Here is a 23,578-nt window from a genome sequence, read left to right as displayed (position 1 = left end):
TGTTTGTCTTTGGGAGAAACTGTTAATTACGGGGGATTTAATACCAATCCGGACCTCCAAAATATTTTGTAGGCGACGTTTTGCTGAGTCAAGAACCCATTTTAAATCACCAACTATATAATACTTCGACAAAATCTTTAAAATGTCAAATTGAGTAAATAATTAGATCAATTAAGTCATTAAGAGCAGAAGTTGGAATCCGGTAGGCACTGCGGCCCCCCTTCCAGGAACTGAGTTTGACACCCCTGACCCCGTCCCTTTCGGGGGGAGCACGACTGCTATATTTCGTAGTATAAAAATTGTTACAATGTTCGCACAGTTAGGGATAGAATATAATTGAAAACCAGGCTGTGTAATGAACTTTTTTTGGAGTGGGTTGTTTTCAATAAAAGTATGAATAATGTATTTTGCAAACTTCAAAATAAAAGCAACAAATAGAATAGCTGAAGCCAGGACACCTTAAGAACAACTGTTGTAGTTCACTCTGTTGCTCGTTAATTGTTCATAATCGAGGAGGAAAATAAAATACATGATACTGGAGAGGATTCGGTCCAATAAGACCTGGGTGTCACTGATCGCACCCTGGTGGCTGAGGTGCCTGTGGCTTGCCCCACTTAATAGAGATGCTTTTGCGGGGACCCGTGGCAGCTGCCAGCTCACAGGAGTCTGCCGAGCCAGGCAGCAGGAAAGCAGTGGCATCCACTTCAACTTTCGGATTCGACCATTGAATGGCGCCGGTTGAATGCGCTGGGCCTTCCAACTGCGGTGGAGGAGACACCGCAACCTGCTAGAGCTCCCGCTACTAGAACTTTGTGTTGTTTTAAGATCAGTATGCCTGCTGAACAGTCTCTTTATATACCCCATTCATATTCTAACTTTCTTTTTCAAGTCAAGGCTCTTTCAGCTCCTTCAAAACATACAAATCAATAAAAAATAAATACAAATGTCCTCCTGACAAAAAATAAATAGTAGAAATACTACACCTTCTGATATTCAGGCCTTTTTGACATTAAGTTTGAAGTACCCATCTTGTTAAACAACATTTTAACATGACAACATTCATCCATATCTGCTGTGTTAGTGGTGGATGACAAATTGTAAAGAATGTTTGTGGGGTTGCGTGCTTCGGCTAGATGGTAATTGAACTGGGTTACCGTCACAGAGATGATGACTGTACACAGAACGAGACGGCCTGGCAATGTATGTCGAATGTATAGGCAGGGGATGCGTTTGAGCTATTCAAATTTTGTGTGCAGACGTCAACATTTCTTTGGAAAAATGAGTCAGCTTGAAGTGGTGCAGCTACGTTTGCCTGAGAAATACTGGTATGTGGAGTGACTTTCTCTAAAATGTAAAAAAAAAAAAAAAATGTGTCATTAGCCTCTTAGTTAACACTGTAAGATGATTCCTGTAATTCTTACAACAGACGTTCTTCCCAGGCTTGTTGCTCTCTTCTCTGCCTCTCCATCCGTCATTGGTATCTGAAGACAGTTCAGACATTTAATCTAGAAATCTAATATCGGTGCCTTGGTTCAGAAGGACAGCAAGTGGCAGGGAGCCAATTCATTTGTATCACTTCTCCTAAACCATGAATTTAGAAGGTTCAGCACAACTTGGCTTGATATTTTTCATTGCTTTAACGTACTGTGCTTTCAAAAGCTTCCATCTTGTTTCCACTTGGTCAACCCTTCTGTTGTTTGTATCCAGCAGATGGCATTTTTTTTTCTACCACTCTTTCGAATATGTTGTTGTTTCAATTGCTTACGAACCATCAATGTTATTTATAATTTGGATTTCGTCAAGATATTCGATTAACAAACCAGGACTGCTTTTCTGATTTCAGTTCACATGCGCGCCAAACAATATTGCAATCCTCTCTCTGGTTTCACAAGGTAGCAGAATCGGGTAACCCACGTCTCGCAAATTCGATTACCTTGAATCTGTTGACCAAGAAAAACCTGATTTCCCAATGGCAGGATTTCCTGATCTGATGACTCTGTAGTTGGATTCAAACAGAATTTGACATGTCATGTAAACAAACTGATTGAGGAGGTAGTCATGTCGTTGTGTTGTTTATTGTATTCAACTGTATTATTTTGCTTGCTAATTTTATAAACCCTGTGTGTAGCTTTGGGAAAAACAAAAAATAAAAGAGAGAGGCTTTCAGCTCAAATACAATGCAATTTTATTTCCCCCAAAATGAACTCATTATGAAAAGCAGAACTCTAGAAATTCATTGGGCCGTCCGATTGATATCTTGCTTGCTAAAGTTAACCCAAGCTTTAAGTAAAGTAAACCCAAGCTTATATACATAGGAATAAACAAGTTTCAGTTATAGTGGATCTTTTCAGTGATTGGCAGTATATACAGTTTTTGGGTTATTAAGAGTTGCATAGCTTTGTGTACACAATGTGATTGCAGAATGCATCCTACCAGTACTTATAACATAACCCGTTTCTTATCTAAGAAAAATCTGCTTTTTTCAGAAAACAGCTTTTTTCTCTCGAAAGTCTTCTGCAGTTCTCAGAATTCAAGACTAATCTATCACCCCCCATCTTCCACTCAGATGCTGTAACCACAATCTGTTCCCCTACCCTGTCTCACTTCTGCTTTACACAACTCTGCCTCTCATATTGTACTTGATTTTTGGAAGGAAATAAAAATTACATTGGATTTGAGCATTGTCTTTTTCTTTTTTCTTTTTTTTTCCCCCGAAGCAACTTACTGGGTTTCTAAAATTATTTTCCAAAACAATACTACTAATGTAATAAACAACAACAAAAAAATCAACATTGCTTAGCAAATTCAACCACATTGAACATTGGAAGTTCAAAATAAAGAAATAATATATGCAGATGGATCAAAAAGGTGGAGGAGAAGTTTTGCTGCATCTCCAAATTGAATCTAATCAGTTTTGAGGAAGATCCAGAATGCGGCGAGGCATGTTGTAGGCATGATTGTCACAGGCAGCTGGATCCACTATTGGGGGAGGGGGTCAAAAGAGGAAAAGGAGCGAGCACTAGCAGTACAACACTTAAAGGAAGGCACAACAAGTTAGCCTGCAGAAGAGGACCACAGAGGGCGAGAGCGGATATAGGGAGAGATAAGAGATTGGAGGAAGGAAGGAGCTAGCGATGAAGCGATATAGGGATGAATTGTTGAAAACGATAGTCATGTGAAGTTACGCAAAACAGCCGAAGCAGAGTGTCGCTTCTTCGCCTTCAGAAAAAGATACTGACGGTAGCCTTATATCATATGTGATGGTCATCCAGTTGGTAAAATGTGTCACAAAATGCACATCTGCAAAAGGAGGAACGAGTTCAGATCTGACGTGGCACTTGCGTACTTATCATCCATCGGGGATCTCACTCAGCAATCAAAACACAATCTCTCTCTCACACACAGACACTCACACACAAAATGATTGCTGTCTCCTTAAATTTGCACAGCGCATATCAAAAAGTGTTTGTAAAACAATGACTGCACTCGCACCACAGCATTTTAAATAACAATTTCTCCAACCAAGGCTTCCCTGTAACCTATTATTATTATTATTATTATTATTATTATTATTATTATTATTATTATTATTATTATTATTATTATTATTATTCTGTTTAAGTATAACGTTGTTACTGTACTGGTGTAACGTACCATCTTAACATTTTGGAATTTGAATATGAAATGCCCGTTTCCAGGCATAATTATTTCAGAAACACAATCAGTCTGATAAAAAAGAACTTTGCTTAAATGTAACTGACAAAAAAATGATTTGGGTCACTCGAAGAAGCAGCTTTCAAGTAATGTATTTCAAATACATTGTGTAGCCACCTTTATAACATTTTAAATATTGAAATAGTTATTGATTTACATTAATCAGGCCTTCAAAATCATTACAAAGTTCTAGTTTTTACTTTGAAAATCAGCCTGAATCTATCTGAAGACACACTTGGAATTTTTAATAATTTAAAAAAATTGTTTTAATTTTTTTTACTCTCAATGGGCGCTATACTCAAAAGTGTCGGTACCAACATTTCTTAATAAGGAACATTTAATGAACGTTTAAGGAGTATTTGCACTCCTTCCCACACCCCGACTATTTAAGGAAAGAAATACCGCAGGCGTAACAAATACCGAATATTGACAAAATTCCGACTGTTTGGCTTGTTATCACCTCATTAACTGGTCGTGTAGGAGCTCGAAGTGATACACAAAAGTTTTAGTAGTGTTTAAGGAGATTTTTTTACCGTAATTATATTAACCGACAGTTCTGGTCTGCCCTTAAAGCATATAAGCTTAGCGTTCACCATAGGAACTGCCATTTCGTCAGCGTAAAACATGGATTTGTGCGCTGGTGTTATGGCATGATGAGTGATGCTGCCGCTGTTGCCATTGGTATTGCTCTAGTTCAGCTTTTGCACCATGATCCCGCAGCACATAAACAACAAGATTTCAGATGGCTTTTACCAAAAAGAATAAATGCAGCATTTACTTTAATAAATATGTTTTAACAAGAAAATCAATCAAGAATTGTGCTTCAGTACATTCGGTCTGCGGTTGGCCATATTAACTGTAGTCTATGTGGGCTATAATCATAAATAAGTGCACATTCAAATACATTGCATGTCAGATTTTCTTTGGAAGGGTAGGGTGAAGAAAGGGGATGGGGGATTTTATTACACCACTCATGCTAGCGCCTTTTGTGACAAGAAAAACACCACTGCAAAAGTGTATTCAACATAATGAACAATGAATGAATAAATATCAATATAACATGTAACTGTTATGTTGCATACTACTACTACGACTACGACTACTACTACTACGACTACTACTACTAATAATAATAATAAGGCTGAAAGTCCGGTTCGCATTGCCTTGCAGAAACAACCTCGGGATACGGGCTGCATATATCTACCAGAACCAGCCTACATTGTGTTCTGGGCTTCCCATGCAGAAGCAACTTGATCAAAAAGCAGTGAGTTATAAGAATGCAACTAAATATATTATTATTATTATTATTATTATTATTATTATTATTATTATTATTATTATTATTATTATTATTATTATCAATGACAATACTGTACAACACAGACAACCGCTGAGGAGTTAGCTGACCGTCTGATATAAAAAAAAAAATGAAACTTAAAGATAAAATGATTATTTCCTAATAAACCTGCATACTGAACAGGATATAAACTAGCAGATGAGGTGACTGCTATATGCTGTTTGGAAGCAAAAATAAAAATAAAAAAGGATATCATAGCAGGTTTAGGTATCTCCATATATCGCAACATTAAAATCCTTCCAAGCCTCTCTCCGTGCTCCCCCTTCTCGATGTGACGTTAGCCTCCTGCAGAGCTGGACCAATCAAAATGCATTTTCTTACAGTTCTCGGTCCTAAACCTGGCCTGAATGTCAATTATACACTTTGTTTTCACTGATGGAATCCTAATTGATTCATCCTTAAATCCTTCGGTACAATGTGGGCTCACCAAATTTCCTTATTTCAGTGGATTTCATTTGAGTATCGCTTCGATTTTCCGACAAAGTGGTAAAAAAAAAATGTTTGGAAAAATATTTACCACACCACTATAATACCGACACTTTTGAGTATAGAGCCCAAAGTGTTTGTTTTTTTGCGCACTGTTTGAAAAATGACAGTTATCAGTAATATTATGATAATATATTGCTGAATTGTTTTGTATTGCTGACCAACCAACCGCATGGCGATACACTCAATGTATGCCGCCATTCCCGCGCCAACTACACAAAATATTGTAGCGATCCTGGGGTCGCGCATGTAAAGAGTTAAATATGTGTTGTTGTACATCTTATTCTGTAATGTTCTGGCGGGAGTTGTTGCAATGTTGTGCGCCAAATGTGTGCTGCCAGTCCCGCCGTGATCGCCCAGTCCTAGGCATGGATGCAGGTTCTGTTTAGCTTGTGTTGTGTCAGGTAGGACGCAAGACTCTTGTACTTATAAACGTTGTTGTTTATTATGTGTCAGAACAAACACTCACTAACACTCAGCTTTATTTCAGAAGTCCGACCCTGTGTTCCTAGCCCAAGCCGTCCCCCCAGGAACCGTCACCCGATTTTCCACAGTTCCCCATTACGTCACCCCTGTAGCATCGAACATGCAAAACTCTAAACATAACAGCTTGCATGCCTGGGATTAGGCGAGCTCGTAGGTACGGGGCGGGACAGCTGTTGAAGAGCATAAATACTGGGTGCAGGGCCCACGAAAAGAAAGAGATTCTGCTGAGGGCTGACTAGAAACTGCATGTGTTCCTGATTAGAAACTGCATGTGTTCCTGATTAGAAACTGCATGTGTTCCTGATTAGAAACTGCATGTGTTCCTGATTAGAAACTGCATGTGTTCCTGATTAGAAACTGCATGTGTTCCTGATTAGAAACTGCATGTGTTCCTGATTAGAAACTGCATGTGTTCCTGATTAGAAACTGCATGTGTTCCTGATTAGAAACTGCATGTGTTCCTGATTAGAAACTGCATGTGTTCCTGACTAGAAACTGCATGTGTTCCTGACTAGAAACTGCATGTGTTCCTGATTAGAAACTGCATGTGTTCCTGATTAGAAACTGCATGTGTTCCTGATTAGAAACTGCATGTGTTCCTGATTAGAAACTGCATGTGTTCCTGATTAGAAACTGCATGTGTTCCTGATTAGAAACTGCATGTGTTCCTGATTAGAAACTGCATGTGTTCCTGATTAGAAACTGCATGTGTTCCTGATTAGAAACTGCATGTGTTCCTGATTAGAAACTGCATGTGTTCCTGTCTGTCAAGCTGCTGCTTATTGTGTCCGAATAAACCGTGTATTCAAAAACGGTACATAAAGTCTCTGCCTACCTTCTTTCCTGGGTTCGCTACAATATAATGCAGTGAGAAGAACGAGCAAAAAACAAAACAAAAAAAATCCCAAAACAGATTTGTTTGAGGCAGTATGTGCATTTAAAATGAAATCGCAGCTGCACAAACCAGGTCAGAATTTCTGGTTTGGTAATTTCGTTTTTGTTTTTTTGTTTTATTGTTTTATCACACGCTTTTTTTGTTGGCACAACTGGCAACCGGCAATAAGATTAGCTCCCCATTGGCTAATAAACACAATATGTCCCCCCAACATCTTAAGCCCTTTAACAATATCTACAAAGTATTAAACTGTTTATCTAAGCTTTCAGATAATATTATTTAGAATATTCCAATACTTTAATATGGTCCCAAATTGTGCAGGTGTTAGGTTTTCTATCAGAAACGAGACAAGGCATACTTACAAATACTTATAACAAGAGAAAATGTTTTTTGAAGGGTTAAAAAAAAAATTATTAGAAGAAACAAGGGATATTGTAGATTTTGTCAGGCATTTGTTCACACCCAATGGGAAAATGTGATTAGACCGGAAGTGACCGGAAGAGACCTGGGGATGTACAGTTGTGTTAGGGAGTTGTCAACCAAAATAATAAGAATAATAAGCTATGAAAAAGAAGCCACACATTATTAAAAGCTATTGTTTCATTATTTATTTATTTATTTTAAGTGATCATCTCAAGAGAAAAATTAAAAGACTGATGTTTTGGTCCTAAACGATAGATTTGTATTTTATTTTTTGCAGTTTTATAATAACTTGATAGCGTATTATTGAACAACCAGGGAGGGCCTGCAGCCACACACTCTTCCCTCTATGGGTCACATTTTCGCGCTTCTATGCGAGGTTATACGGTAGGACACCGCGATCATTCTAGGTAGGACAGGCTTGTCTTTCGAACAGCTGATTGGTTAAATCACTCTTGAATGATAAAGGAAGGTGGTTCCTTTCCTGGGTCCAGCCAGTAGGGTATACTCTTCTCGTTCCAGCTCACTTCCAGCTGTCTGATTGGCTGAGAGCGCGGCGTATCACCGTTTGGCGGAGGGTTCTGTCAGAGATACTGGCTGCATTCGCGTTACTCCTAAATAGTCTGCGTGTGACGTCAGGGTCTGTGTAGACGGAGCGCGGACAGCTTTTGGGAGGTCAGACGCCAAGCAGACCTTACGAACACGAAAAAGACCGATTTGTTCCGATTTCCCCGTGACATATTTCTGCTCCTGTCCTGTCATTTGCGTTCTGCATGATTTTATGCAATTGTTTCCATGGAGCGATTTGTAATTGTTGCTGATTATGAAGTTTTGCTCTGACGGATTTTTGTAGTATGTAGTATAACCCACCTTTTGACTCACTGTGTATTATTATCTCCAGCATTGACTCGCAATGAAATGTATGTATAGTGAGTGTCCATAACATCTTAATATTATTAATGTAAGACATTAGTGGAAAAACAGTGGTGATTTATCTGTCATTCACACCCCCATCCTAGGTGGCGCTACCACGTTCACGAATCCTGCATGTGGTTCTCTACGCCCTCTTGCACTAGTGGCGCTCTTCATTGTTTTGAGTCGGGTCTGCTCCAGCGCAGCACGTTTTAGAATGTGCAGCGGGTGCGCAGACTCTGCGGGCAAGCAGTTTGCGTTGCTCGGACAGGGTATGCGCGCAGACTCACGTCATTTGAACGTGAACGCACCCTACATTCTTAGTATCTCTAGCTCTCTAACTTAAGTATCTTAGATTATCAGCTACCGCTGCAGCTTCAGCTGCTCCAGCACACATCCTCATCATGGCTGAGGAATGTTACAAGCGTGGGATCCGGTTATTCGTGCTCTCAGCACTCACAGGTACCTGTTCAATAACAACAGCAGCAGCATTGTATGTGATGATAATACTTTGTGTTTATCTTACACGTTTCTTTTTGACTGTTTTAAACGGTTGTCGAGTCACTCATTTCCCCTTACTTTCGCAATATTGCTGGAAACGTTCTTGCGGGGTATTATAATTGTAGCGAAAAGCCCACTAAAATATGAGCACAAGTCAACTTATAACGGGGCAAGTGACGTACTTCAACACATACTAATGAAACAAGGTATACCTTACACTTGTCTGGGGATACACACAAAATTCATTATACAAATCGTTTACATTGCAGTGCTGCACAGCTGAGTGCTTCCAACCTGAGTCATGAAACATGGGTTGTGTCGCAGTATGTAATTTAAAGTGCTTTAAAAAATATATACTCTTGTTATTTGAAAGCGAAATCGAATGTCTTTAATCACTGCATGCCGAACATGGACATTGTAACTAACCTCTTAGGTACGTTTAATTGTTTTAGACGTCCTCTTGAAAGATTACACAAGTTAAGATGTAAATAGCCTGTCTGAATAACATTAGCTGCTCATTTAGTTCTAGTAATCAGGTGAATTGAATGTTTGCTTATTCAATAATATAGAGAGAGTTCGAGATCTACCATTGTCTGAAAAGGTGATGGTTACCATAACTTTTATCATTTCACTGAAACTTTCAAAACGTTGGTATGAATGGAAACCGTACACTGGTACTGACTTTGTTAAATACTTGTCCGCGGTAGCTCTTGGTTTCAATCTGTCTCGGACATTACAAGGCATAGTCCGCATATATCCCGGTCGCGTAGTTATGAACAGATTTAGACGTGCACTTGTGTATTTCGGTAAAGAAAGTATTTCAATGCCAGTGATCTATTAGGGAGCAGCATTTAATGTCAGACCCGAGGGCTGTGACTCAGTGTCTAGTCGTCACGTACACAGCAGTGTGCGACCAAGCAACAGTGTTGCCAGATCACAAAAAAAAAAAAAACTCCTCTGTCCAAGGTAGAAAAAAAACTCTAGATTTGGACTGGAACCCTCCAGATTTTTTATAAACAACTAGTAGTCAGCATTCCTTACTGTATTTTTGAACAAATTTCAATAATATGCAAATAAGCATACCTGTGAAAGACATGCTGTTCAGGTTGATTGGTTACTCTAAATTGTCCTCTGTGTGAGTGTGTGGTGCCCTGCGATGGACTGGTGTCCCGTCCAGGGTGTGGTTCTGCCTTGCGCCCTGTGTCTGCCGGGTTAGGCTCCGGCTCACCGCGACCCTGTAAAGGATTAAGCGGTTAATGATAATGGATGGATTTCTTCCGCAAATATATATATTTTTAAATCAACATAATAAAGGATAATGATGGTAAATTTGGCAGAATGTTGTGTCTTTGAGTATGTGAGTTAAGTGTACTGTACCCCATTTTTCTGTAAACCATGCAGGCCGAAATGTGGTAAAGGCTTAGGCCTGTTACTATGTGGCGAAGGCCTGTATTTGTGAAACTAGGCTCTGCACAACCGGACTACAGTAAGAAAGTTAAAAATAAACAGGAATTTTTATTCCAGCGGTATCATGAACAAAATTAAATATCACAATTTGATCATTAATTCAAATATAACAGTTAAGATTTTCATTCACCTTTGAAAGCATCTTCAGCTTCCCAAGCTTGAGTGTATTTCTGCTTGTACGGATGAGCCAATGCGATGTGGCAATGTGCAGTAAAGAACTAGACAGAGACAACCCGCGCCCGCCTGTTAATCTCTCCCCCCCCCCCAGTTTTGCAGATTGCAACATTGGCTCTTCAGCTGGGATTGAAGCGTTTTTTCTCATATTGGTACATCTTACTTCTACCACTACGTCTGCCATATATTTGTAAAGGGAATGCTTGGGAGGGGTTTAATTCATCTTAAATTTGAGCATTTTTAATTAAGAAAAAAAACTCAAAAAAATCCAGATTTACCTTTAAAAAAACCTTTGTTAAATTGTTACCTGAGCATGGGGAAAAAAACTCTAAATCTGGAGGGAAAACCTCTGATCTGGCAATACTGCCAAGCGAGCATCACTCACTCACTTCTCGTAACCCGCTTCATCCAGTACAGGGTCACAGTGGGTCAGAGCTCATCCCGACAGTCACTGGGTGCAAGGCGGGGTACACCCTGGACGGGAACCCAGTCCATCACAGCCAAGAGAGCAACGGTATTTTTAAACAGCCTCGCAGCAAACACCATCATATACTGTTTTATTTATGATTGACACTACTTATTTTAAGATCATTAAAAAAATAAGAGAAACTGCGAGCTTCCAGGTTGTGCCATGTGACAGGATATGGAACATTTCTGCTGATTTTATTCTGGCGCAGTAATTTAGAATAGAGCTTGAATAAAGTCAGTGTTTTTTTTTCCCATTCTGTGCATGTGGTTGTACATCAGGGGTTTATAATTCTTGTCCAGGAGGCCCACGCCCGTTGTGTTTACGCCTCCAAAATCCTTTATAGTCCATCTCAGAGTATCTGAACAAAAAAAAGACTTGTCTCATAAGGCTCGGTGTGTCCACACACATCATTAGCTCACCTAAGTTAGATCACCACATGTTGCACTGTTTTTTTTTTTTTTTTTTTTTTTGCAACCTCGCGCAGATTGAGCCGATCAGATCTAGAAAATAGTCTCTCTAATATCCCTCTTGTTTTCTTACGTGTTATTATGGCTCGTTTCTCCAAGTCCACACATTTTTAAAAGAATGTTTGTAACACGTATTGAACATGGTAAAAAAACTAAACAAAAAAAAGAATATTAACTGTAATAAGTATAATAGGTTTCTGGATTTAATTCCTTATTGCTCTCTCACCAGGAGTTTTTCCTATCAGTGCCAAGTGAAAGGGAGTTTTTCTGGCTAACAGGTTTGATGCCAGATAAACCTCTTTTACAGATGTCCATCAGAATAGGGTAATTGCAAGAGATCCAGCTGTTTCCAAGGAATTATCACATATAATGACATAATCCATTCTCAGCAAGAGAGGAAAATTAGAATGGGAATTAGAATTAACAAGGAACACACTAAGAACTCATCTCTTATTAATAATTTCAGTCCATAACTGAAGTAATATGGTAGTATCGACTTATAGCTGCACACCTATTGAACATGATAACAAAAAAAAAAAAATAACGTGATGGAATGTAAATGTGTGTCTTCAGCTATAATAAGGGGTTTCGTCTTCCGGCTTTAACTCTTAGTGTTCTGTCTGCCCTTTAAGCTTGATCTAGATTTTGAAACCACCTAATTTTTATTGATTAAAGTAGTAAATAAATGAATTAGAGTTTCATAATGTCATCTCTACTCTGAATTTGGTGGGACAGACTTTAGTGTGAGACTTTGCTCCTCTGTTCTGGTCTCAGTGAGTGAGTCTCATGACTCAGGTGGTTTGAAACAACTCACATTCCATACAAAGGTTGAAACTGAAAATCTGCAGGCCTCCTGTACACATTATAGATGCTACGGAATTGATTACTGTTTCATATCAATCCTCTGCCTGCCAGTTTGAGAGTCTTCAACCGTTTGCATGAAAAGGGTGTTCAGAAAAAGACGCTATAGTTTTAATTAGTAACTAATTTGAACTGGAGCATCTTATTTTTTTCTGAACCACCTCGGTGGTTATTGTTAGTAGATTGTTACTTTTCCGAATTCAAATTTCTCCTTTCAGTAATTAAGTACAAAACATTAATTAATAAGCCTACATCAGAAGAAAACAATCTTGTTCTTTTATTCTCCCCTTGCACTAATCCCAGAGTGCACACAGCGCACACTGAAACTACCGGCTGCTCGCCTCCCGTTAAATGAATGAAAGACCAAAGCAAAGTAAATGAAACTCGTCAAACCATGGAAACTCTTGAATCGTAATTGACCACGTTGTTAAAAAGGAGTCCGATTTTCTTCTTTATTTATTCCAGTGCTTTATTCCAGTCTAAAAAGCTACATAAGGGAATCCAAGGGGGGGAGGGATATTTTAATGTCGTCTGATAACTACATTAGTGCTGACAGCCTATTCAAAGCAGATTCTTAAAGTGACAGGAAAAGAAACCGTCAATCGCAAGTTCATCTTACAGATTACTAAAATAAACCCTTCTAACATCAGCTCGAGTCTCATGTTTCCGAAATGAGTCCGCTAACCATTTTGAAATTTGGGCAGAAAGACAAACCTGTAAAATACCTAAATAAAGTTGGTGCCTGTTTGCCTTGCCAGTTCCTTGTTCCTCGTTGTCTTTGTTGATCATGCACCATGCACTCGGGACTTTTCATTTTCAGACTTTCTCTTTTGTTTTATTCACAGCACTGTGCAAAGCAGATGAATTTCTGGTGTATGGAGAGAGGCAGTCTTCTGTAATTGTTCCCGGATTCAGTGATTTGGAAACGAGTGGACGTTTAAACTGGCAATTCTCCAGCCGTAAGACCAGCGCGGCTATTCTGGATTATGTCATTGGAAGTGCGGAAGCCAACATCAGTCCCATGTACAAGAACCGGGTTCAGTTTTTCCCCTCCAACGCATCAGTGCTCATTAAGGTCTTGCAGTACAGTGACGAAGGCAACTACACCTTGACAGTGCAGGGCGCTGTAACCAAGACAAGAACCATCCTCCTGCAAGTCCTGGGTAAGTAGCACCGATGTCCGTTTTTGTTTACCGTTGTCGAGTTTTGAAATTTTGAACCCTTTCAAACGGTCAATTGCCTATTCGATTAGTATTTTTCTGGGAGAACGACACTGAGGGGATTGACTCTTGCGATTGAGGAACGGCTGCAGGACTTGGTGTGTTGATTAGTCGGCAGAAAGGGAAGAAATAAGGACTACTGAATGAGCTGATCGGGTTTTCAGGGTTTTGTCTCTCTTTTGCTCTTCAATTCCAAGCACCAGTCGCCTCAGTCTGTGTTGTTCTGTACCCCCTGCGAACATGCAGTACTAAGTGTAAACACTGGTTCACTGATATTCAGTTCAGCTTTCCGCTGTGCCTCCCCACAGACTCTGAATATAAGTTTTGAAAATATTTTTTCAGAGCTCTGTTCTCTACAGTCTGTGCAGCACTGCTAATACTTTCACCCCTTGTTTTTTCTCCTTCTCAGACAAAAGTCTTTTAATAGACAAGCAGTGATATTGTTGGGGGGGGGGTTATAAGCTGCAAGAAAACCAGAATCAAACAATGTAACAAATGCTGCTTAACCTTTTCACTTTTCCTTTTGCTCTTTCTTTGGACCAGGACCACTGTCCGACCCACTGATTTTCAGTTATGAGCGCAACTCCTCCGTGGTGCTCAGGTGCTCTACGGTTTCGGGGTCACTGTTGACGTTCAGCTGGGAGAGAGGGGGCTCCACTCTACATAACGACACCAAGTACAATCTGATGGAGGACTACAGCGCTCTCACTTTCACCCTCACAATACGCAACCTACAGAAGTCCGACTGTGGGAGCTACAAGTGCAGAGTGTCAAACCCGGTATCTGTGAAGGAAAGTTCTTATGACTTGTCCAGTGGTAAGTGTCTGGTTTTTAGTTGCGGTATGCGGTTAACCGAATTAAAAAAAAAAAAAAAAAACGACACCGAACTGGAGCCTTAACTATAACAGGTTTTTTTTATTTATTTTTTTATTCCAGACAAGTCATTCACGAAAATTCGCCAGCGTACCTAAAGCCGAGGGGACACTAGTCTACATGTTGCTAGAAATATGTAGAAAGGGAGATTTTTTTTGTCGAAAGTGACGTGGAAGCTACACTTTGTCAAAGGACTTTTGATTTTGTAGAAGCAAGAGGAGGCGTTGTGCCTCCCTCAACTAGGGCTAAAACTGCCGTTTTGTAGTATTTTACCCGCGCTGACAAATGTTTCTGCATTTGTAAACTGTGCTTCAATAAAAGTGAGTGCCAATCATGGCAATACCAGCAATTTAAGGAGACATTGACAGGCAAAACACAAGATGCAGTCAGTTACATGTAATAGTCGCCATTAACCTTCTGGTTGTAACTTCTCCTCTTCTGATCACAGCAGATCACTGTCAGGAAATGTGAAACAGCTGATAGGCGTCAACATTAGATTAAAAAAAGTTGTAATAGTTTATGCGTTCATTTCTTTCAGGAGCAATTTACCCGTCTTATATTAATTTCCCAGATTAAAAACTAATGTGTTGAAATTCTGCACAAAATGGGTCAGTAGTAGCCTACTGAAACATTTTGTGTAGCTTTTTGCATTGTCTGTGTGGTATACTGTGCACCGCATCTTTGAAAAAACCCGTGTGCGTTGTGACATTGCATTTAACTTTCTTTTGTATTTTAATCCTCTTTGAAAGTGTCGGTAATGCCGAATTTGTGTTAAATCCTTTGAGTATAGAGCCCACTGTTGATTAATTTGACGGCCTGCGTGGAGGTCTATAGCCTTCAAAATAAATAAATAATGCAAAACCAAATTTGTGGGAAAAGCTTTGAGTATAGAGCCCACTGTGTGCCTCAAACATTCCAATACAGAGTCTGTGCTATAATGAATAATATAATAATATAGCTGTGCAAAGATAGGTGGTTTGAAGTTGAATACTGTGTAGAACCCCTAGTTGTTGTTAACCTGCAAGCATGTCTTGCATGCTGCTACCTTCAGGGAAAAAAAAAAATCAAATACCAAAAATATAATAAAACATGTCTCAAAATAATAATACATTTTACATTAGAGATCTACTGATAGTATCCAGTGTTTCCTCACTAAATTTTGCAATATACATGTAAATAACAAATATTTTCCTACCAGATAGTTTTTTTTTTTTTTTTTTTTTTTTTTTTTTAAATGAAAACCGAACCATAACCGAACCGAACTGAAATTTCCAAAACTGCACACCCCTAGTTTTTAGCCAGGACACCGGGGTTAGTCCCTCCTACTCTTTCCGAAATGTGACATGGGATCTTTAATGACCACAGAGAGTCAGGACCTCTGTTAAACATTTCATCCAGAAGACGGTGCCTCCTACAGGACAGTGTCCCTCTGTCACTGTACTGCACTGGGGCATTGGTTTGCTATTTCCGGTCCAGCGGGAAGACTGCACCCTACTGGTCCATGAGTATATCGCAATAACTACGGTCAAGTTCACATTTCTAAAGAGCCAACACACCAAGATTCTTGAAAAAGTACATGGGACTTTCAATTGAAATATGAAAATGTGAATTTCTTTTTCAGGAATTATGCAAAACTAAAACTATTGCATAACACAGAAGTTTTTTTTCTTTTTGTTTCTTATACAGTCAAATGAAAAAGAAAGGTATTAAATCGATATACATATGGCAGATAAGAGGAACGGTCATAAATCAAAGCAATTCCAAGAACCTGCATATTGGTTTTGTTTTTATGCTTGTGCGAAATTTATTTTAATCTTAAGTATGCTTCATTCTCAGGATAAGGGAAGTCATTCATGTGGAATTAGTGCTCGGTCTTCTAGACAACTAATTTATTGAGCATTTGAAGCCTGTATAATAAGCTGTGTATACCATTATGTAGAGGGAAAAAAAAAGGTATGTCATTCTTAAATTGAAGAAATATACTATTTTCTCAAGCGTTAATGCAGATTCTATAGTGAAGGATAGGATTCTGAGAAGAATGGTAGGTGGAATTATGGCGTCTGTAAGAGAAATGATATTGACGGGCTTTTGTCTATGATGTTGTGTGTGCTTTCTTTCCCAGGTGACGTGTGTAGGCAGGAAGTGTACCTGCAGTGGTTGGTGCCTGTCTGTGCCCTCGTGCCTTGCGGGCTGTTCCTCATTGGCTCAGGGATTTTTTGTGAGTGCTGAATCTTCACAACCCTGTAATCAGTATACTAAAGTCAATCATCCTCAGTCCTGGCCCTCGAGCCCCAGCCTTGCAGGTTTCTTGCCGTTTCTTCAACAACGGGTAGCTTGTTCCAGTCTCACACAACCTTTGTGTAAAAAAATAAAAATAAAATAAAAAATAAAATAATGTGCCTCCTGTTCCTCAGAACCAGTAGTGAAGAAGTCTGGTTTACCGGCCCTAATTGGTGATTTTTCAGGCTAGGTGATAGTCAATATTCCTGGCTTATTTCTCTGCTGATATTCAATGATTATAAAAGACTTCTGCAACTAGATTGCTCTCCTAGGCTATAACAGATATCAAAGCTGATAGGTTACCTGGTATTATAAGATGGCTGGCAATCTGCAAATCCAGTCAGAAAACCTGCCTGCCAAACACAAATTGTAATCCCAGTACTGTGGTGTCTTTCGGTTCCTGTCCAAGGTAAAGTCTTCCTGTTAGGAGGACAGTGTTAAGCACATGTGCCTTCTTGGCTTTCATATTTCTCATTGAACATTGGGCGTTTCTCAACCCGGTTCCTGGCGCCCCACTGTGTCTGCTGGTTTTCATTCCAACTGAGCTCTCAAATACACAAACCCGTAATTGAAGTAATAAAGTGATTAACTAGAGAGTTTTTTTTTTATTGTTTTCAGTAACCAAAACATTTGTTGGGAGTTTGGTTAAGGTTCAGTTAAGCACTTAAGCACTCCGTTGGTCAAAAACCAGCAGACACAGTGGGGCGCCAGGAACAGGGCTGATAAACACTGGAGTATTCTCTCTTTAGAGGGAATTCAATCCGCCCGCTAAGCACAAATTATAAATCTGTACTTAATAGCGGCTTGATAGTTTGTAACAAGGCACCTTTCTACTATTTATCAAACCAACCGCTATTAAAGTTGCTGTTAGCGGGTTGGTCAAAATTTTGATTTAATCTGGCCTTTTGTTTAGAATTTTTTTTTTGTTGTTGTTTTTTTCAGATTTCATTAAGAAGAATATGAGAGAGAGGCATGAAATGAGCGAGGTAAACAGCGTTGTGTGAAATGTGTTCCTGCGCAAAAAGGTATTTGGGCAGCATCGATCGTGACACAGTAGCGGTCTCTTCTGGCATTCTTTGTCGTTTTGCCGGTTGTGATTTACATAAGGGGGGTTGACATCTTGGAGTAGAGTGACCTCACTGTCATGTTTCTCACAAATATTACTGACATTCGGGGTAAAAAAAATGACACGGCTTGAAATTAACTTTTCCTTACACATGAGGACTAGTGGGTGGCAAAATCCACTGGTGCCTTAAGCCCACCACCCACTGGCCCCGCGGACCCTCCACCCAGTGGTGCCGCAGACTTTTCACTGGCCTGGTATAATGTCGGTTGATAGTGAAGTCTCAGCAATCTGTACGTTTATCACTTTCTGCTCTTCAGCCCTTCGAGAGAGTTGTTTTGAACGACTGAAAATCGTTGTGTGAACAGCCATTACCAAGAAAAAAAAAATGTTGTTTCTTTTTTACAAGTTTAGTGTATTCCACAGCTGTAATGCGTCCCGACTTTAATCCCAGTGTGTTTCTCTCCTCACTACCTGCCTTTAAAAAAAAACCATTGTGTGATCAGCATCATTTAAAAATCTCCAGTTCTGGCAAAGCAAAGTGAAAGATTCCTTTAGTTATACAATCGATAAACCGAACCGATCGCCTTTAATAATTTCCAAACAGTCAATCTGTCCAGAGAAGCCCAATTGTTTAAAGGAGATATTGGACTGGAGTCAAATTCAAAGCAAATAACAGGTCCCGATGTAGATATTTATATTCTGAATGCATTCCTATTGTTTACAATTAAACAACGCTTTGCAATTAGAAATATTAAACAGTGTACTAATTCATGACATTATCGCATGTTGACCTTGCATTCGAGCCAGGTACCGGATGTTAGTCTACTTTGAATTCCGGAACTTGGTAATCATTGTACAGCCGGGTTTGCGCTCTGGATTACGGCAAGCTGCGTTACAAATACCTGACGGTAGATGGTACTGTAGAATACCTTGCAAGCATGTATCATGTTACGTTTATGTAATCATTTTGTAATCATTTTCATTTGTGCCAAAATTAGAAAACAAATAAATAAATACAATTCGAAATAAATAATTAAATAAATTAAATAAAAAACAAAATAAATACATACAAATATGTTAACAGGTGCAGAAGTGTCATTGAGAGCTACAGAAAACATTTGATTGCAGTGATTGCCTCTAAAGGTTGTGCAACAGAATATTAGGTTAGCAGTCCCATCATTTTTGTCCATGCCATTTTCATTTGTTTTATTATTTACAATATGTTGAATAAAAAATCAAAAGCAAAGTCTGATTTCTATTAAATATGGAATAAACAATGGTGGATGCCAATTACTTTTGTCAGTTTCAAGTTATTTCAGAGAAAATTGTGCATTCTTCGTTTTTTGTGGAGGGTACCAACAAATTTGAGCATGTCTGTAAATATAAAACAAAATAAATACATAAATAAGTAGAAACTGAAATATATTTAATAATTTATCTATTTATTTATTTATTTACTTATATATTCCGTTTTTTATTTCGCTTTTTATTTAGTTTTTTATATCTATTTATTTCATTTTTTATTTCTTTATTTCTTTATTTATTTCGTCTTTTCATTTTGGCACAATCTTTTCGAGCTACCGTCAATCATGCTCGATGGGCGGGACAATAAGTGAATCTGTGATCTACTAACTTTGCCTGGTAGTAGTGCGGAGAGGTGTGCAGTCAGGGCTACAGCGTCGTTGTTGTACAGTTTCAATGCTCTGAATATTCCATACGTTACAAATGTGTGCAATATGACTTATAGGAGTCTTTTCCTAGAAAAGATTAGGGAGCTTTTAATTCAAGTTAAATGTGGGTCGGTAAATGACGACTTTATTTAGAGTCGAGTAGATTGACTATTGGAAAGAATAGGGCAGATATTGGCATGTACTGATGAAAATATTGATGATGGTGGCAGAACTAACTTGCAGATAATTCACCATCAAATTCTACGCAGTACCAGTGACGACAGTATAGCAGAAGAGTCCGCAGCGGTAGGCCAAACTGGGACGGGAAAATCTGGACGTCCCAATATATTTTTACCAAGGGAGCCCTCTCCGCACTAGTGATGTGCAGTTCGCGAACGAATCGTTCTTTTTGAATGACTCACTACGATGGGAATCGGATCAGAGTCCCCATTGAATCGGTTCTTTTGATTCACCCTATGAACAAGCTGCGTGGCACACATGGAGTCGAGTTACCAGCCTATCAAAACTCATGAAGTGATTCTTTACCTCTCGAGTCTGGCTGATTTGTTCGTTGTAACAATGAAACCGGGTTGTCGCTCAACTCGTTGAATGTTATGAAACTGAAGACCGTATGTGCCATGTTGGATCCAAATTCCTGCTTACTTAGTGCATGATAAGAACTCTGTGTGAGCCAAAATGGTGTCAGTTACATCCTCCAGACCACAGCTATATATCTATGATCCAGACTGTGTGTACTTTCTTTCTAGAGAGCTGCTTCACGCTGTAAGGAACTCAGATTACAAGTTTGTGCACCAGAATTTCTTAAAGTTCTTCTTAGTTTACTATGTACGTAACCTTGTGTAAGTCTGCCAAACAAATAAATAATAAAATTAATCACTACTAGTTGTAGCCTATGTGTGTTTGTTATACACATACAAAATTAATCATATCTATAGTTAACTATTTTGCACAAATTATGATTAATACTTCTAAGTCATCTTGAGTAAAATCAGCCAAATTACTAAATACTACTACTACTACTACTACTAATAATAATAATAATAATAATAATAATAATAATAATAGAGATATACACCTAATTTCTAAAATAAATAAATACAAACATCTACTGGTATTGTAATGTTATTGTACCCAAGGCTTAATTATATAACTTGTGATTACATATTGTGATTACATGACGATTTACAACTACGGATAAATATTTTATAATTTAATAATGACGACGATTCCCCTTAGTCCACAAGGTGACACGTAGTATCAGCTACGATACAACGACTTTTTAGGATGATATTGCACATTCTAACGGATGACGTTCTTAAACGTCTATTATATTTTACATTATTAAATATACATTTTCTAAATGTTATTTTACTGTGGTAAATACTAAATATATACACATTTAATATTTACACATATCAGTTTATATAAAATGTACATGTTGCGGTTATGGGTGTGCTTCAACGTGTGATTGATCACATGACTATAAAGGTTTACTGGATAGAAGAGGAATTGGGCAAACAGCGTTTTGCTCTGTGCTGAATAAATACCACGGATTAGTTCCACAAATACCACTCGTTCGAGCCTCTCTTTTTTTTGTTGAGAAAAACAATGAGTGACTCCAAATGTATAGAAAAAAATACGTAAGAAATGCAATTGACTTTTTTTTTTTAAAAGATGAAATTAAATTCGATTGATACTGATGGCTAAACAATGCTAATGGTTGAAACTGTTGTTATCTCCAGTATTCTAAATATATATTATTATTTTTTGTCAAACTATATTTAATTTAATATTTATGAACCCAGACAACCAAATATAGATTCTCCCTCGCTTTTGTGATGTGCAGTTCGTGAACGACTCGTTCTTTCCGGTTCAAATAAACCTACGTAAACAATCTTAATGCGGTCTACATTGATTGGTTTTGTGTCATTGAATCAGTGAATCAAATGAACGAAATGAATCGATTCACCAAACTGAAGTGAATCAAATGAATCGAGTCACTAAAAGGAATCGAACTGCCCATCACTGCTCTGCACTACTACCAGGCAAAGTTAGTAGATCACCGATTCACTTATTGTCCCGCCCATCGAGCATGATTGACGGTAGCTCGAAAAGATTGTGCCAAAATGAAGACGAAATAAATAAAGAAATAAAAAATGAAATAAAAAACGAAATAAAGAAATAAAAAACAAAATAAATACAGATATAAAAAACGAAATAAAACGTGAAATAAAAAAACGGAATAAATAAATATAGAAGTAAATAAATAAATAAACGAAAAATACGTAAATAAATAATGAAATAAATAGATAATTTATTAAATATATTTCAATTTCTAATTATTTCTGTATTTCGTTTTACATTTATTTATTTATATTTGTATGTATTTATTTCGTTTTTTATTTATTTATTTAATTATTTCGAATTTTACTTATTTATTTATTTTTTAATTTTGGCACAAATTATCCTCCATAGCGTTCGTCATTGCCTTGTAACCTTTGCACAAGTTATAATCCAAAATTGTTGTCTGGTCCTCCATATTTGAGTGTTAAATGTAACTCCTCAAATAGATCATCAACTTAATCGTATAGTTGCTATTTAAAACAGCATTGAATATTTGTGTTTAAAATACAAGACTGCATTTGTGACGGTTCCTATATCAAAAGTATTTATACACCTAAAAAAACAGGTATGTGTGTGAGAATGTTAATGTGACAAAGCAGCATGAGCTGGGAGTTGCTTTGACACTTGTGCATCGCGAACCACGTACTGTGTATAAATAAAATGATCCCAGGCTCATGTTAGTTATCCTCACCTTGTTATACAGAGTATTAGACATTTTCGATTAAGCTAAAAATAAATAAAAGACCAAAATAATACATGCGCTGATCAGAACGGCTTTCGAAAACAGAGCTACCCCAGGAATGCTAAACGCAATGAATATGTAACAAACTTAAAATAAGTGTTGTTATCTTAACGTAAAACATTAACATATAGAACTTTATTAAACATCTTACCACTATTTTTTTAAAACCTCTGCGTGTTTGAGACACTTTCCCACATGTAGATTTGATAAAACTTTTTCCTATGAAAAAAAAAAAAAAAAACTATTGGGAAAGTATAAAATTAACCAGGAACTTAGTTTAAGGATTGAACATAAATTACACAGGCTGTACTAATACAGTAACGTTAGCTCGTTATGACTGGAAAGATGCTACTGAAATACAGTTTGTTACACACACAATTATACTAACAATACTTTACTATTTTACAATACTAAAAAAATACATTGTAATTGTCAAAGTCATTCGAAGAAAGGCATTCCAGCATCTGGTGAATGGAACCTCCCATTTGAATTGGAGCTCAATCCTCAATATTTCCCTGTGACACCGGCTTGCATAACTTGCCTGTCATTCAAACTGCTGGTACTGTGTAATGGGTGGGGAGGAAGGTAGCTCACAAAGAATTATGTGGTATGATTTATTATTACCTATTATTATTATTATTATTATTACTACCGTGATTTTTTTTTAGATTGGGTAAAACAAAAAAATATATATATCTGAAGAAGCCGCAGGCAACATTGGAGGGTCTGGCGGCGAGCCTCAGGTTGGGGACCACTGGTCTAGATAGATAGATAGATTAAAACTTCAAATAAAGTCTCCAGTAAGCGCCGGGTCCAGTCGCAAATATTGTAATAATATAATGCGCTTGATACTGGATATTCCCGACAATGCGCACAAACAGCTGTACAGTGAGTGACTGCACCGTGAGGAAAATGTGGAGCTTGAGCATTATAAACTAATAACTGACAGCGATGGGAAGGGAACACTCAGGATTAATCTGGGACAAAGCTACCATCATTGCAGCGCAAATAAATGATTATTATTATCATGGTAGATCTAATTCTGTGTTTTTTTTTTTTAAATACAAATTCCTGCTTCTGCTTGTTATTTAATATAGTTTTGCATGCCTCTTGTCTAACAGTAAATATAATCGCCGGTCTCCAATATGCGCCGGGTCTGCTGACAAATATTTTAAATTAAGGGCGGAGGCGTTTTAATATTGTTTAATATGTTTTACGGTAGATATTTTACAGACCGTAGACTGCTTTCGTAGAAGACCTGACACAGTAACCATTTTCGTATCGGAACTAGAGTTACAAAGCACTGTTTCCACACGGCATATAAAGGGTGAGACACACACGATTTAAAGACTGGACGCGGGATAGACCAGCCT

The 23,578-nt window shown here is 38.0% G+C and overlaps 1 protein-coding gene across 1 annotated transcript; it reads left to right on the top strand.

The window, feature by feature from the left end:
- Window positions 1–8,443: 8,443 nt before the first annotated feature.
- LOC131736676 (HEPACAM family member 2-like) lies at window positions 8,444–18,441 on the top strand. Its single transcript, XM_059021937.1, has 5 exons — window positions 8,444–8,732; window positions 13,055–13,372; window positions 13,973–14,245; window positions 16,425–16,520; window positions 17,525–18,441. Exons 1-5 carry the CDS (start codon window positions 8,675–8,677, stop codon window positions 17,584–17,586), a joined length of 807 nt encoding a protein of 268 aa, XP_058877920.1. The 5' UTR covers window positions 8,444–8,674; the 3' UTR covers window positions 17,587–18,441.
- Window positions 18,442–23,578: the final 5,137 nt, after the last annotated feature.

Source organism: Acipenser ruthenus, unplaced genomic scaffold (assembly GCF_902713425.1).
Source record: "Acipenser ruthenus unplaced genomic scaffold, fAciRut3.2 maternal haplotype, whole genome shotgun sequence".
NCBI lineage: Eukaryota > Metazoa > Chordata > Actinopteri > Acipenseriformes > Acipenseridae > Acipenser > Acipenser ruthenus.
Note: the sequence above shows the minus strand (reverse complement) of the source record. Positions and strands in the feature narration are given on the sequence as shown.